This window comes from Portunus trituberculatus, chromosome 2 (assembly GCF_017591435.1).
Source record: "Portunus trituberculatus isolate SZX2019 chromosome 2, ASM1759143v1, whole genome shotgun sequence".
NCBI lineage: Eukaryota > Metazoa > Arthropoda > Malacostraca > Decapoda > Portunidae > Portunus > Portunus trituberculatus.
In genome coordinates, this window is record NC_059256.1 from 7442358 (window position 1) to 7459857 (window position 17500).

General features: G+C 35.0%; 2 protein-coding genes and 1 long non-coding RNA gene across 6 annotated transcripts in view; all 3 read right to left on the reverse strand.

The window, feature by feature from the left end:
- LOC123504258 (synapse-associated protein of 47 kDa-like) overlaps positions 1–4373 on the reverse strand; it is a 22030-nt gene extending 17657 nt beyond the window's left edge. For 2 of the 4 annotated variants that reach the window (XM_045254676.1, XM_045254667.1), the window contains exon 1: positions 3592–4373. In XM_045254676.1, the coding sequence (XP_045110611.1) occupies positions 3592–3842 (251 nt within the window). In that variant the 5' untranslated portion in view covers positions 3843–4373. The remainder of the gene's footprint in view (positions 1–3591) is intronic. The other 2 variants (XM_045254650.1, XM_045254658.1) reach the window with 2 other exon arrangements.
- A 1487-nt stretch (positions 4374–5860) lies between these two features.
- Positions 5861–9405, reverse strand: LOC123504317. Its single transcript, XR_006674810.1, has 2 exons — positions 6920–9405; positions 5861–6783 (listed from the first exon to the last, which is right to left on the reverse strand). It is a non-coding gene; the product is annotated as an uncharacterized LOC123504317 (long non-coding RNA).
- Positions 9406–11646: 2241 nt separating this feature from the next.
- The window catches only part of LOC123504320 (serine/threonine-protein kinase atg1-like), an 8555-nt gene continuing 2701 nt past the window's right edge, over positions 11647–17500 (reverse strand). Inside the window, 5 exon segments of the mRNA XM_045254749.1 lie at positions 11647–13687; positions 13690–13990; positions 15468–15607; positions 16224–16387; positions 16425–16461. Coding sequence (XP_045110684.1) covers positions 12329–13687; positions 13690–13990; positions 15468–15607; positions 16224–16387; positions 16425–16461 — 2001 coding nt within the window. The 3' untranslated portion in view covers positions 11647–12328.

Sequence of the window (17500 nt, forward strand, 5' to 3'; positions counted from 1 at the left end):
AGATTTGTGTACCATTAGACCATTTTATTGACATTAGCAAGGGTGTATGGAGGGCACAAGATTAATGGCCACAGTCTTCACTATTTTAACCCCTTCAGTACTGGGACACATTTTACCTTGAGATTTGTGTACCATTAGACCATTTTATTGACATTAGCAAGGGTGTATGGAGGGCACAAGATTAATGGCCACAGTCTTCACTATTTTAACCCCTTCAGTACTGGGACACATTTTACCTTGAGATTTGTGTACCATTAGACCATTTTATTGACATTAGCAAGGGTCTATGGAGGGCACAAGATTAATGGCCACAGTCTTCACTATTTTAACCCCTTCAGTACTGGGACACATTTTACCTTGAGATTTGTGTACCATTAGACCATTTTATTGACATTAGCAAGGGTCTATGGAGGGCACAAGATTAATGGCCACAGTCTTCACTATTTTAACCCCTTCAGTACTGGGACATATTTTTACCTTGAGATTTGTGTACCATTAGACCATTTTATTGACATTAGCAAGGGTCTATGGAGGGCACAAGATTAATGGCCACAGTCTTCACTATTTTAACCCCTTCAGTACTGGGACACATTTTCACCTTGAGATTTGTGTACCATTAGACCATTTTATTGACATTAGCAAGGGTCTATGGAGGGCACAAGATTAATGGCCACAGTCTTCACTATTTTAACCCCCCCATGAGTTTGTGAAGCTGTGGAAAGTCACCAAATAGTCACCAGAGTGAATAGGGAAACACGTCATGCTACTGAAGGGGTTGAGGTGGGGAGGGGAGGAGGTGAGTTATAAAATATTAGTTAAGTATTGATTGAAGCACTAGATTTAAGTCAATAAGCAGACTGGTGGTACTGTAAAACATCTCAAAAATGGAAACCTAACCTAACCTAACCTAACCTTGCCTAACCTAACCTAATCTAATCTAACCTAACCTTTGCCTAACCTAACCTAACATAACCTAACCTAACCTAACCTAACCTAACCTAACCTAACCTAACCTAACCTAACCTAACCTAACCTTAACCTAACCTAACCTAACCTAACCTAACCTAACCTAATCTAACCTAACCTAACCTTGACTAACCTAACCTAACCTAACCTTGCCTAACCTAACCTAACCTAACCTAACCTAACCTAACCTAACCTAACCTAACCTAACCTAACCTAACCTAACCTAACCTAACCTAACCTAACCTAACCTAACCTAGCCTAACCTAACCTAACCTAACCTAATCTAACCTAACCTAACCTAACCTAACCTAACCTAACCTAACCTAACCTTAACCTAACCTAAATCTAATCTAACCTAACCTAACCTAACCTAACCTTGCCTAACCTAACCTAACCTAACCTTGCCTAACCTAACCTAACCTAACCTAACCTAACCTAATCTAATCTAACCTAACCTAACCTAACCTAACCTAACCTAACCTAACCTAACCTAACCTAACCTAACCTAACCTAACCTAACCTAATCTAACCTAATCTAACCTAACCTAACCTAACCTAACCTAACCTAACCTAACCTAACCTAACCTTGCCTAACCTAACTTAACCTAACCTAACCTAACCTAACTTAACCTAACCTAATCTAATCTAACCTAACCTTGCCTAACTTAACCTAACCTAATCTAATCTAATCTAACCTTGCCTAACCTAACCTAACCTAATCTTGCCTAACTTAACCTAACCTAATCTAATCTAACCTAACCCTGCCTAACCTAACCTAACCTTTGCCTAACCTAACCTAACCTTAACCTAACCTTGCCTAACCTAACCTAACCTAACCTTGCCTAACCTAACCTAACCTAACCTAACCCTGCCTAACCTAACCTAACCTAACCTAACCTAACCTAACCTAACCTAACCTAACCTAACCTAACCTAACCTTGCCTAACCTAACCTAACCTAACCTAACCTAACCTTGCCTAACTAACCTAACCTAACCTTGCCTTGCCTAACCTAACCTAACCTAACCTTGCCTAACCTAATGAAAATGTTTGTTGTTACTGTTTGCTAAGCTTACCTGATTTAATGACAAGTGTGTTATTTCATTATTTCTTAACCTAACCTAACCTGTTCCATCTTTCCCTTACCTTACTAATGAAAGGAAAATGTTTGTTACAGCTAGTATTATTTTCAACCTAACCTAACACACACACACACACACACACACACACACACACACACACACACACACACACATAAATTGATCAACGGAATGGACCAAGTGGATAATGAGAAACTGATCCTGAGAGAAGAATATGACACTAGAAGCACAAGATCGCATAGTAAAAAGCTGAGGAAGGGAAGATGTCTGAGAGATGTTAAAAAATATAGTTTCCCGCAAAGATGTGTTGAGACGTGGAACAGTTTAAATGAAGAAGTAGTGTCTGCAACGAGTGTGCATAATTTTAAAGAAAAATTGGATAAGTGTAGATATGGAGACGGGGCCACACCAGCGTAAACCCCAGGCCCTGGAAAACTACAACTACAACTACACACACACACACACACACACACACACACACACACACACACACACACACACACACACATTTACATCATGTCTGTCTGTATGTTTGTATATAATGTAAATTTTTTTTTTATCATTATGGCTTAAAGATAAAACAACACCATTACTACTATTACTACAACTATGACTACTACTACTATTACTACTACTACAACCACTACAACTACTACTACTACTACAAATTCATTATGTATAGGTTATTTTTTTAAACCATTTAAGAGTTTCTACTACTACTACTACTACTACTACTACTACTACTACTACTACTTAGGTTAGACACATACTATTACTACTACTTCACTAAGCTTCAGTACTGGGACACATTTTTTACTTTGAGATTTGTGTACCATTAGACCATTTTATGGACATTAGCAAGGGTGTATGGAGGGCACAAGATTAATGGCCACAGTCTTCACTATTTTAACCCCTTCAGTACTGGGACACATTTTTACCTTGAGATTTGTGTACCATTAGACCATTTTATTGACATTAGCAAGGGTGTATGGTGGGCACAAGATTAATGGCCACAGTCTTCACTATTTTAACCCCTTCAGTACTGGGACACATTTTTACCTTGAGATTTGTGTACCATTAGACCATTTTATTGACATTAGCAAGGGTCTATGGAAGGCACAAGATTAATGGCCACAGTCTTCACTATTTTAACCCCTTCAGTACTGGGACACATTTTTACCTTGAGATTTGTGTACCATTAGACCATTTTATTGACATTAGCAAGGGTCTATGGAGGGCACAAGATTAATGGCCACAGTCTTCACCATTCTAACCCCCCACATGAGTTTGTGAAGCTGTAGGAAGTCACCAAATAGTCACCACAATGAATAGGGAAACACGTCATGCTACTGAAGGGGTTAAACACACACAACTACCACTACTATTACTACTACTACTACTACTACTATAACTATTACTGCCACTACCAAAACCACAACACCCTTACTACTACTACTAATATCACTACTTCTACTACCACTACAACTACTACTACTACTACTACTACTACCACCACCACCACCTACCCTGAATGTTGAGACGCCGCATCCTCATTCTCATCAGCGGAGCCCTTTACACTTTGCTCAGAGGCGTTGGCAGAGGGGGGGGAGGGTGGGAGGTCACCAGAGGGAGCTGCCCCTTGACCCTGCCCCGCCCCTTGACCTTGCCCCGCATCGCCCTGACCTTCCTGGCCCTCCTGACCTTCTTTCTTGAACCAGGAGCCAAGAGAGGAGGAAAATCCAGAGACTTGGCTTGACACGTTGGTGAAAACATTCATTTTGGTGTATATTCCAAGATTCTGGAACGGAGGGTGTTGCAAGGGGTGTATTCCTAGATTCTGGAATACGGGGTAGGATTCCAGGGGTGTATTGCAAGTTTCTGGAATTTTAAAAGGTGTTTCTGGTGTGTATTTCAAGATTCTGATATACTGGGGGGTGTTTTTAATGGTGTTTCAAGGGTGTATTCCTAGATTCTGGAATTGGGGGGGTGGGGGGATGATTCCAAGGGCGTTCCAAGGATATTCCAGTTCCAAGGGTGTTGCAGTGGTGTTGGTAACGGGGTTTGCAACTTTCTAGGGGGGGGTTGGTGTGATGCGTGTTAAAATGGCGGATATCTTGGTTATTTCACCGTTCCCTGGCGTGGTGTTGCGTGCAGGGCGTGGTGTTGCGTGGGCGTGGGCGTTGTGGGTACTGACAGCGAGAGGCGTGGGTGTCTAGAGGCTAATTCACGCCGCCATCCCCTGACAGACTGACGCTCAGCTGGTCTCGCCCCGATATTCTGTCCCTCCCTCGCGCAACTATACAAACCAACAGATCAATAAACATAACACTCTAAGCTAACAAAAGAACATCATTTCACGTATTCTGATCCTTTATGAGGCCTAAACTACCTCCTACTACGCTGATATACAACTACTATTTCCTTATTCATTATTTTTATCATTATTTCAGTTTTTAATGGGTGTTTTATTATCTCATTTATTTCTTTATTTTTTTTCCCCATTTTTTTTATTGTAATCTATCTAATTTAATCTTGAGAATAATAATATCACACTAAACTGTCATTTTTCTCTTATTTATTCCACCTTCCTCATTTTTCTATCTAATTTTTCAAGGTATTTTTCTATTTCTCAAAGAATTTATAAGGAATCCAATGCTAATATGTCGGATTTAAAAGGTTTCGATACTGTTATGTCTGTGTGTTTCTAGCGTTTATCTTCTCTCTGACATGGCTGTAGAAACAAGACATTAAGGCAAAGGACAGTCTGTGAAATAGGTCTTAATCCTTTATATCTATCCCATACGTCATTTATAAAGGATCAAATACTTTTATTACATTTGCCTTGTTTTCTGTTCTTTTTCCTTCATTGCGTCTTTCTATCTCTCTTTTCTTCTTGTTTTTTTTTTTTTTTCTATCTTTCTTCCTTCATTTGATCTCTCTATCTTTTTATTCTCATTTTATTTCTTTTTTCCTTCTTTTCGTCTCCATCTCACCCTCTATTCTTATTTTCCTCTTTTTTCTTATTTTCTCACATTTCCTTCGTTTTCTTTTCTCATTCTTCCTTCAACTCGCCTCTCTCTTTTATTCTTATTTTCCTATTTTCTTTTCTCTTCCTCCATTTCGTCTCCATTTCTCTCTTTTTATTTTTATTTTCTTGTTTTTTTTTCTTTTCCTTCACATCTTTTCTTTTTTTTTTCCTAATTTCTTCATTTCTTTAATTTTTCATCAAGGTATAAAGGATTGGATACCATTTGCCGTAAATAAGCCACGAGTTTACCGTTCCTCTGACAACAAAGCAATGGAAGAAAAGAGCAGCGTTTAATACAATTCGATCCTTTTAATCTATCACTCAGACGTCATTTTTGGAAGATCAAACACTTTAAGCTGAATAAAACTTAATCAAATACCACACCCTCTAAAAATTTGCAGCGTTTATACTTCTTTTTGATACGTGACAATTAAAAAATAATTGATACATGCATAAAAACTTGAAATTAAGCTTTATGGAAGATTGATACGATACAAATAAATAATATAAAGGAATTTTTGTTTATTTAGAGTGTTATTTATGTAGTATGGCCTCCCTGACACGAAGAAATAAGAAAGAAATGAGTGATGAAATAAAAACGCATTAATATTACTTTAAATTAAGCTTTGTGGAAGATTGATACGATACGATAAGTAATGTAATGGAGTTTTGGTTTATTTAGGGTGTCATTAATGTACTATGGGCTCCCTGACACGAAGAAATAAGAAATAAGTGATGTAATAAGGTCACAGCAATAATATTCGTTCACTGGTTGTGTTATCAGTAATTTTTTTCAAGATGGCAAAGTTTTCACAGTTTACAAATTAATGATAAACACTTATATATTACATTATACTTAAAAATCTAAACCTGTATGTCCTAAAAATGTCATACAAATATACGTTTATCTCTAAAATATTTGCTCTTATAATTGTATGTTTGCCTTTTAATTGAGAAATATTAATACATACAAATATACAACCTATTAATAATTAAAATCTAAAAGTGTATACCTTGAAAAATGTCACAAAAATATACGTTTATCTCTAAAATATTTGCCCTTATAATTATATGTTTGCCTTTTAATTGAGAAATATTAATACATACAAATATACAACCTTATAATAATTAAAATCTAAAAGTGTATACCTTGAAAAATGTCACAAAAATATACGTTTATCTCTAAAATATTTGCCCTTATAATTGTATGTTTGCCTTTTAATTGATAAATATTAATACATACAAATATACAACCTATTATAATTAAAATCTAAAAGTGTATACCGTAAAAATGTCATAAAAATATACGTTTATCTCTAAAATATTTGCCCTTATAATTGTATGTTTGCCTTCTAATTGAGAAATATTAATACATACAAATATACAACCTATTAATAATTAAAATCTAAAAGTGTATACCTTGAAAAATGTCACAAAAATATACGTTTATCTCTAAAATATTCGCCCTTATAATTATATGTTTGCCTTTTAATTAAGAAATATTAATACATACAAATATACAACCTTATTATAATTAAAATCTAAAAGTGTATACCGTAAAAATGTCATAAAAATATACGTTTATCTCTAAAATATTTGCCCTTATAATTGTATGTTTGCCTTTTAATTGAGAAATATTAATACATACAAATATACAACCTTATTATAATTAAAATCTAAAAGTGTATACCTTGAAAAATGTCACAAAAATATACGTTTATCTCTAAAGTATTTTCTCTTATAATTGTATGTTTGCCTTCTAATTGAGAAATATTAATACTTACAAATATACAACCTTATTATAATTAAAATCTAAAAGTGTATACCGTAAAAATGTCATAAAAATATACGTTTATCTCTAAAATATTTGCCTTTATAATTGTATGTTTGCCTTTTAATTAAGAAATATTAATACTTACAAATATACAACCTATTAATAATTAAAATCTAAAAGTGTATACCTTGAAAAATGTCACAAAAATATACGTTTATCTCTAAAATATTTATACATGTCTTTAGAAATGTATGTTTGCCCTTTAAAAATATACATTGTAAGCATATAGTTACACGTCCCTTTAAAAAATATACATTGTAGAAATATAGTTACACATCCCTTTAAAAATTATACATATCCCTTAAAATTACATATATCATTACATTTAATACATTTAGTTAAGTAATTGAGCTTTTTAAATAACTGGACTTCCAAATTATCACCTTGAAATTGCATATATCCAGTTACACTTAAATTAGGTTAAGTAATTGAGCTTTTTAAATAAATATGTAGGTGAACTTTAACTATTACCTTAAAATGACTATTTATTTGAAACTGACTTAAGAATTGCTGTACTTATTTGAAACTGACTTAAGAATTGGTGTGCTTATTTGAAACTGACTTAAGAATTGGTGTGCTTATTTGAAACTGACTTAAGAATTGAACTAATTTGAAACTGACTTAAGAATTGGTGTATTTATTTGAAACTGACTTAAGAATTGCTGTGCTTATTTGAAACTGACTTAAGAATTGAACTCATTTGAAACTGACTTAAGAATTGCTGTGCTTATTTGAAACTGACTTAAGAATTTTTGTGCTTATATGAAACTGACTTAAGAATTGAACTAATTTGAAACTGACTTAAGAATTTTTGTGCTTATTTGAAACTGACTTAAGAATTGCTGTACTTATTTGAAACTGACTTAAGAATTGCTGCACTTATTTGAAACTGACTTAAGAATTGGTGTGCTTATTTGAAACTGACTTAAGAATTGCTGTGCTTATTTGAAACTGACTTAAGAATTGCTGTGCTTATTTGAAACTGACTTAAGAATTGCTGCACTTATTTGAAACTGACTTAAGAATTTTTGTGCTTATTTGAAACTGACTTAAGAATTTTTGTGCTTATTTGAAACTGACTTAAGAATTGCTGTGCTTATTTGAAACTGACTTAAGAATTGCTGTACTTATTTGAAACTGACTTAAGAATTGAACTAATTTGAAACTGACTTAAGAATTGCTGTACATATTTGAAATTGACTTAAGAATTGGTGTGCTTATTTGAAACTGACTTAAGAATTGGTGTGCTTATTTGAAACTGACTTAAGAATTGAACTAATTTGAAACTGACTTAAGAATTTTTGTGCTTATTTGAAACTGACTTAAGAATTTTTGTGCTTATTTGAAACTGACTTAAGAATTTTTGTGCTTATTTGAAACTGACTTAAGAATTGAACTCATTTGAAACTGACTTAAGAATTGCTGTGCTTATTTGAAACTGACTTAAGAATTGAACTCATTTGAAACTGACTTAAGAATTTTTGTGCTTATTTGAAACTGACTTAAGAATTGAACTAATTTGAAACTGACTTAAGAATTGCTGTGCTTATTTGAAACTGACTTAAGAATTGCTGTACTTATTTGAAACTGACTTAAGAATTGAACTAATTTGAAACTGACTTAAGAATTGCTGTACTTATTTGAAATTGACTTAAGAATTGGTGTGCTTATTTGAAACTGACTTAAGAATTGAACTAATTTGAAACTGACTTAAGAATTGCTGTGCTTATTTGAAACTGACCTAAGAATTTTTGTGCTTATATGAAACTGACTTAAGAATTGCTGTGCTTATTTGAAACTAACTTAAGAATTGCTGTGCTTATTTGAAACTGACTTAAGAATTTTTGTGCTTATATGAAACTGACTTAAGAATTGCTGTGCTTATTTGAAACTGACTTAAGAACTGGACTCATTTGAAACTGACTTAAGAATTGAACTAATTTGAAACTGACTTAAGAACTGCTGTGCTTATTTGAAACTGACTTAAGAATTTTTGTGCTTATTTGAAACTGACTTAAGAACTGGACTCATTTGAAACTGACTTAAGAATTGAACTAATTTGAAACTGACTTAAGAATTGCTGTGCTTATTTGAAACTGACTTAAGAATTGAACTCATTTGAAACTGACTTAAGAATTGCTGTGCTTATTTGAAACTGACTTAAGAATTGGTGTACTTATTTGAAACTGACTTAAGAAATGCTGTACTTATTTGAAACTGACTTAAGAATTGCTGTACTTATTTGAAACTGACTTAAGAATTGCTGTACTTATTTGAAACTGACTTAAGAATTGACTATATATCGTCTTCGAGTGAAACAAAATAAGAGAATGGCACAATATTTCAAGATAGACTCAAATAAATTCACTTGATCCAAAATAGTTCACTCACTCGACTCAAAATAGTTCACTCACTCGACTCAAAATAGTTCACTCACTCGACTCAAAATAGTTCACTCACTCACTCGACTCAAAATAGTTCACTCACTCGACTCAAAATAATTCACTCACTCGACTCAAAATAGTTCACTCACTCAACTCAAAACTCAAAATAGTTCACTCACTCGACTCAAAATAGTTCACTCACTCGACTCAAAACTCAAAATAGTTCACTCACTCGACTCAAACCTCAAAATAGTTCACTCACTCGACTCAAAACTCAAAATAGTTCACTCACTCAACTCAAAACTCAAAATAGTTCACTCACTCGACTCAAAATAGTTCACTCACTCAACTCAAAACTCAAAATACTTCACTCACTCGACTCAAAACTCAAAATAGTTCACTCACTCAACTCAAACCTCAAAATAGTTCACTCACGACTCAAAATAGTTCACTTCTGCTTAAAACGAAAAAAAAACACTCAATAAACGTTAAAATTGTAGAAAAAAACATGAAAAAAAAAATAGAAAAAATAAATGACTTCATGAGAAAATAAAAAAGAAAGGAAAAAAACGTAAGAAATAAGAAAAAGGAAGAACAAAAGAAAGAAATAAAGTAGAAATAAGAAAAGGAAGAGGGAGAAAAATGATAAAAACAGAAATAAGAGAAGCAAGAACAAAAAGGAAGAACAATTGTGATAACCATAACAAAAACACTTTCCCGCCTCCCATTAAATTGTGAACGGAGGACATGGCATTGATTTCTCTCACTGCCACAGCCACAGACTCCAAACACAGCACGGCGCCATATATGTGTCAATACAGCGCTGTGAATTTAATGTTGTTGTTTTTGTGTTTTTTTGTCAGAATGAAATGAAATACAAGAACAGTAGTGTCTAAATATTGACGTGGAATAATCTAGTTTGCATGGTCAGCGTTAAACTATTCAATGTCGCCGATAGTGATGTCACATACTATATCCATCCAATGAGGTGTCACTCTGCACTACACACAAACACACACACACACACATTAACTAAATAAATCAATAGAAATAATAGATAAATATGAAAATGAACAAAAATGAAATAGATAACACTAAAAAAAAAATAAATAACGAAAAATAACGAAAAATAATAATAAATAGGTAAATAATAGTAATTTTAAGATATATAAAAATAAAGTTAAATAATAATAATAATAACTTGTACATCTAAAACCAGTTCAAATAAATGGAAATGTGAAAAATTGAATAGTTAAATAAATAGGTTAATAATGATACGTTTAAAATAACACTATTCACAAATACACAGCCACACCAATCAAGGATAAACTCGTAAAAAAGATAAAATATAAAGCAAATATGATGAATGAAAAAAATGATGATAAAAAATAAAATAAATATGATGAATGAAAAAAAATGATGATAATAAATAAAACTAAATATGAATGTAAAAAAAAGATAAAATATAAAGCAAATGATGAGTGGAAAAAAAAGATGATAAAATATAAAACAAATGATGAATGAAAGAAAATGATGACAAAAAATAAAGCAAATATGATGAATAAAAAAAATGATGATAAAAAATAAAACAAATGATGAATGAAAAAAATGATGATAAAATATAAAACAAATGATGAATGAAAGAAAATGATGACAAAAAAAAAAAAAAAAAAGCAAATATGATGAATAAAAAAAATGATGATAAAAAATAAAACAAATGATGAATGAAAAAAAAATGATGATAAAATATAAAACAAATGATGAGTGAAAAAAAAGATGATAAAAAATAAAACAAATGATGAATGAAAGAAAATGATGATAAAAAATATAAAACAAATATGATGAATGAAAAAAAAAGATGATAAAATAAAACAAATATGATGAATGAAAAGAAACTGATTAAATATAGAACAAACATGATAAATAAAAAATAAATAAATAAATGGCTACATAAATAAATAAATAAATAAATAAACAAATGAATAAATAAATAAATGGCTAAATGTGTAAATAAATAAATAAATAAATGGCTAAATAAATAAATAAATAAATGGCTACATAAATAAATAAATGGCTAAATAAATAAATAAATGGTTAAATAAATAAATAAATGGTTAAATAAATAAATAAATGGCAAAATAAATAAATAAATGGCTACATAAATGGCTAAACAAATAAATAGCTAAATAAATAAATAAAATAAAATACTAACACCTTTAAAACAACAAGAACAAACATAAAAAATAAAGTAATTAATTGTAAGTATTAAATTCAAAACCAATTATCGATACGAACGCAAAAAATAAGAAAAACAAACTAAATAATAATATCCGCATTTATTTCATTTCCTTATAGTCTTGTAATGTGTAATGTCTATTTCTTATATTGGTGATACCCTACCCTTATGTCTTTGTCCAGGGGGGGGAGGGGGGGCTAGGTCCATCCTCCTCCTTTTGTTTTTCTTTCTTTAATTTCTACCATGTGGGGTTTTCTGGGGTAAAAAGGGGGGTAGTTTTTGTGGTACCTCCTATCTCAAACCCCACCCGCTAGGAAACCATTGCCCCGAGTGAGGAAGCCTATCTACACTCGGACCGTGGACAGGATTTGAACCCGTGCGCTTGGAGACCTCTCGGACCTCAAAGCGCGCAGGGTTCACTGTACCACGGCAGCCTCGTTTGTTGTATTTCCTAATTAATGCAGTAATAAATGTATCAATCATACTAATACACCTAAAATAACATAAAAAAAAATCTAAAAGCTAAAGAAATTGATTAAAAAAAAGAATGTAAATAAGAGAATGCAAATAGAAAAAATATATAGATACAGAGACATCTTAATAATGATAATAATAATACGCTTCAATTAACTTAACAAGACACGCGCTAGGTAAAGGCATCACACAACATTGTAATACTGCAACACTCGAGGGCCTGCCAGTGTTCCTTTAGCTTTCTGCGTCACAAGAGGCTTTTTCAAGTTAGGGACGGCCGGACCTTCACACTGATTCTCCTTGTCCCTTAAGAGCCCCGCATTGCTCCCAAGTATGACCTTTTGAACTTCGAATCTCGCTTTATGGTTGAATCTGACCTTTTCATCCGACTTTCCTGCCCCATTGTGTTGGTTTTCTCTGTTAGTCTAATTTCCGTGACCTTTTCCTTCTTTTCCGTTGGTTTTGGGTTTGAAACTGACCTTTTTACTTTGATTTCCTGACCTTTCTCTCTCCCGTCCGTTCCTTTAAGTTCAGACAATGACCTTCTAAGTTTGAAATCTGAAAACTTATCTCCGTTTTCTAGCAGTTTTGCATTTAAATCTGACCTTTTCACCTTAATTGCCTGATCTTTCTCTCCCCCCTCGACTTCACACATGACCTTTGACCTTACATCCTGCCCAGCGTGATCTTCCCTCAATACAAACACACAATCCATTTTCTTTCTACTTTTGGGATTGTCTAGTGTGTTGCTCTTAAAACCACTCTTGTTTCCTATCCCCATAAAGGTCACTTGCTTCATGTGACCTGATCTCATCTCCAAAAAGGGGTTCCGGAGTACTGCAGGGTCAGGGCGCGCAGTGGTGACCTTCTCTGTTTCATCCAGCCCAGCGCTCAAGGTCGTGTCAAGGTCAGAGTCGGTGTCAGGTCGCTGGAGGGGTTGTAAGGTCATCGGGGTCGTGTTTTGAGAGGTCAGGTCATGTTTTGTGGTTTTTTCATTCTGGTTTATTGGGTTTTCCTCAGTTTTCATGTCCGGTTTAAGGTGAAAATTCGGTTCCGTTTTTGAAGGAAAGTTTTGGTCTAGTTTTGGGTGAAAATCTGTTTCGGTTTGGGCGCGAAAATTTGACTCTTGTCTTTCAAACTTTGGGCAACCTTGCACGTCACTTTCTCCATTCAGTTCTCGTCTGGAGGTGAAGTTTTTCTCAATTTTCCCTTCAGTTTCCGTATCCGCTTGCCATTTCCCATCAGCAGCATCATCTTTGCTTACTTTTCTATTCCTCGTGTTTTTAAGAAATATCTGAGCTCTTATCAAATGCTCCCTCGCCTCCTTTTCCATGGCTATTACTCTCCTCTCCCTCCCACTCACCTCTCTCTCCAAACCCACAACTCTTCTCTCCCTCTCACTTATCTCTCTCTCCCTTTCTCTCACCGCTATCTCTCTTTCTCTCACCAAAACCTCCTTCTCCCTTATCGAAACCACATACTCCCGCCAATCTGTCTCCGTCATACCTTTGCAGAAACACCCTCCCCCCGCCCCCCCTTGTGCGTCCAGAGGTGTGGTAGGGATGTGGTAGGTAGATGAAAAGTGTGTGGTTCCAGGTGTGGTGTCAGTGGTGGTGGCGCAGGTGTGTGGTGCGTGTGGCAGGCTTGGAAAGTTTGGAGTGTTTTGTGTTACTGTTGGTGGTGTGAGTCTGGTCTCCTCTTGTTTTTCTTCCTTTTCTTCTTCGTTTGTTGGTATTTCCTCATTATCTCCTTACTCTTCACTTCTTCCTTCTTCTCCTCCTCTTCCTCCTTCCCCCCAGCGATGGAGAGGGAGAGGGAGAGAGAGTGAGAGAGAGGAGGAAAGCGAGAGGTGAGGGAGGGGTGATGCAACAACATGAGGGCAGAAGGTCTCATGAAGTGTTTGTAAGTGAGGAGGTCATTAAGCAATTGTTGTAGTTCTGAGCTGTAGTGCACTGGGATGGGCGGGTACCTGTGGTGGTGATGGTGGTTGTAGTAGTAGTAGTAGTAAAAGTAGTAGTAGTAGTAGAAAGAGGAGAGGAAGGAGGAGGAGAAAGAAAACGAGAAATAATATGAATAGAAAAAAAAAAAAACACGTAAATCTTTCTCTCTCCTATGGAATTTATGAGGTAGAGGTAGTTTTGGGGCGCCTCCTATCTGAAAGCCCACCCGCTACGGAACCGTCACACCCAGAGAAAGCCCTTCCTGCACTTTGACTGTGGCCAAAAATCGAACTTCTCAAACTTCTCAGACCTCCAAGCATGCGTGGCTAGAGTATACCATGGTAACTCTTTCCTTCTCTCTCCTTTCATTGCATTTCCTGATTTATTGGTTATCATTTAATTAGATCACAGTTAACCTCTTCAGTACTGGGACACATTTTTACCTTTATTGTGTACCATTAGACCATTTTATTGACATTAGCAAGGGTCTATGGAGGGCACTAGATTAATGGCCACAGTCTTCACTATTTTAACCCCTTCAGTACTGGGACACATTTTTACCTTGAGATTTGTGTACCATTAGACCATTTTATTGACATTAGCAAGGGTCTATGGAGGGCACAAGATCAATGGCCACAGTCTCCACTATTTTAACCCCTTCAGTACTGGGACACATTTTTACCTTGAGATTTGTGTACCATTAGACCATTTTATTGACATTAGCAAGGGTGTATGGAGGGCACTAGATTAATGGCCACAGTCTTCACTATTTTAACCCCTTCAGTACTGGGACACATTTTTACCTTGAGATTTGTGTACCATTAGACCATTTTATTGACATTAGGAAAGGTTTATGGAGGGCACAAGATTAATGGCCACAGTCTTCACTATTTTAATCCCCACATAAATTTCCGAAGCTTTATAAAATCACCAAATAGTCACCAGAATGAATATAAAAACCTCACGGTACTTAAGAGGTTAGGTTAGGTTAGAATCAACGTTACTATTAAATTAAATTAATCTTAGGAATTGGGTCAAGTTATTTCAGTTCATGTTAAGGTTAGGTAAGGTAAGGTTAGGTTAGGTTAGGTTAGGTAAGGTTAAGTTAGGTTGTTAGGTTAGGTTAGGTTAGGTTAGGTTAGGTAAGGCTAGGTTAGGTTAGATTAGGTTAAGGTTAGGTTAGGTTAGGTTAGGTTAGGTAAGGTTAGGTTAGGTTAGGTTAGGTTAGGTTAGGTTAGGCTAGGTTAAAGTTAGGTTAGGTTAGGTTAAGGTTAGATTAGATTAGATTAGATTAGGCTAGGTTAAGGTTTGGTTTGGTTAGGTTAGGTTAGGTTAGGCTAGGTAAGGTTAGGTTAGTTAGGTTAGGTTAGGTAAGGTTAAGGTTAGATTAGATTAGATTAGGTTAGGTTAGGTAAGGCTAGGTTAGGTAAGGCTAGGTTAGGTTATGTAAGGCTAGGTTAAGGTTAGGTTAGGTAGGGCAAGGTGCAGTAATGCCACACAACCTACCTGGCTTGTTTGATCTTGGCGGCGAGCAGGGCGTGTGTGGGTGCCAGGAAGGGAGGCTGCAGGGCACACAGCTCGTACACAAGGCACCCCAAGGACCACATGTCACTCTTATCATTGTACTCCTGCCCTTCTATCACCTCCTGCAGTAGTGGTGGTGGTGGTGGTGGTGGTGGTGGTGGTGGAGAAAAATATGTTAGTTTATTTATATTTCTTTTCTTTTCTTTGTTTTTTTTGTAATATTTCCTACAGTGGTGGTGGTGGTGGTGGTGGTAGTAGTGGTGGTGGTGGAGAATATAGTGATAGTTTGTTTACATTTTGTCTCTCTCTCTCTCTCTCTCTCTCTCTCTCTCTCTTTGTGGTGGTGATATTACATGAGAAGTAGTAGTAGTAGTAGTAGTAGTAGTAGTAGTAGTAGTAGTAGTAGTAGTAGATGCAGATGTAGATGCAGAAATAGATGTAGATGTAGAAGAAGAAGAAGAAGAAGAAGAAGAAGAAGAAGAAGAAAATTATATTCTTCTTATTATTATTATCATTACTACTACTACTACTAATAATAATAATAATAGTAGTCGTAGTAGTAGTAGTAGTAAGAACAGAATAACAACAAAACACGAAAAAAAACAACAACATAAGTCACAAAAACAAAAAAAAACAAAAAAATGAAATAATGGTAAAATAAAACTACTACTACTACTACTACTACTACTACTACTACTACTACTACTACTACTACCAAACGAACGAACAAACACACACGGGGCTCATGTAGTAAGGAGTGCCGACAACACTGCTCGCGAAGGACGTCTCAGAGTTCAAAGTTCGCGCCAAGCCGAAGTCACCAAGCTTGACTTCACCAGACGGGCCGAGAAAGACATTAGCTGGCTTGATGTCACGGTGGAGGATGACCTTTGACCTTGGTGGTGGTGGTGGTGGTGGTGGTGATTGTGGTGGTGGTGGTGGTGTGTGTGTGGCATGTTTTGAGAGCCTCGCATATCTGTGTGTGTGGAGAGAGAGAGAGAGAGAAAGAGAGAGAGAATAAGTAAATAAATAAATAAAAAAAAAACATCAAAAACACAATATAAAACACGCCCTCCAAACACTGCAAACACCAAAACTCCAAAACACCCTCAAAACACACAAAACCTACTGAAACTCACAAAACATACACAAAAAAAACCCCACCCACAAACACACACACCCACAAAACACACAAAAACACACAAAACACAAAACACACAAAAACACCCACAAAACACACAAAAAACTCACAAAACACAAAACACACAAAAACACCCACAAAACACACAAAACACCTTAAAACATAAAACATCCCAAACACAAACACCCATAAAACACTAAAACACACTCAAAAACACCTAAATAGTCCCTAAAACACCCATAAAACACCTCAAACGAACCACAAACACCCATAAAACACTGAAACACACTGAAAACACCCCAAACAACCCCTAAACACACAAAAACATCGCAAAACAAACACAAACACTGATAAAAACAAATAGAACACCACCAAACATCTAAAAAAAACACACACAAAAAAATCGCAAAACACATACAAACACCAATAAAACACACTCAAAACACCTAAACAGGCCCTAAAACACACCAAAACACCAGTAAAACACCTAAAACCAACCACAAACACCCATAAAACACTGAAACACCCAAAAAACACCAAAATAGCCCATAAATATAAAACACCATTAAAACACTGCAAAACACACCAAAACACCATCAAAACACCTAAAACACTGAAACACACCCAAAAAACACCAAAATAGCCCCTAAACACATAAAAACACCACTAAAACACTGCAAAACATAAATAAAACACAATAACATCGCAAAACAAAAAAAAATCACAAAAACACAGCAAAACCAACCACAAACACCCGTAAAACATTGAAACACACAAAACACCAATAAAACACCGCACAACACAAAGACACACAAAAATACCCATAACCAACCCCAAACATTCATAAAACACTGAAACACACTCAAAACACCTA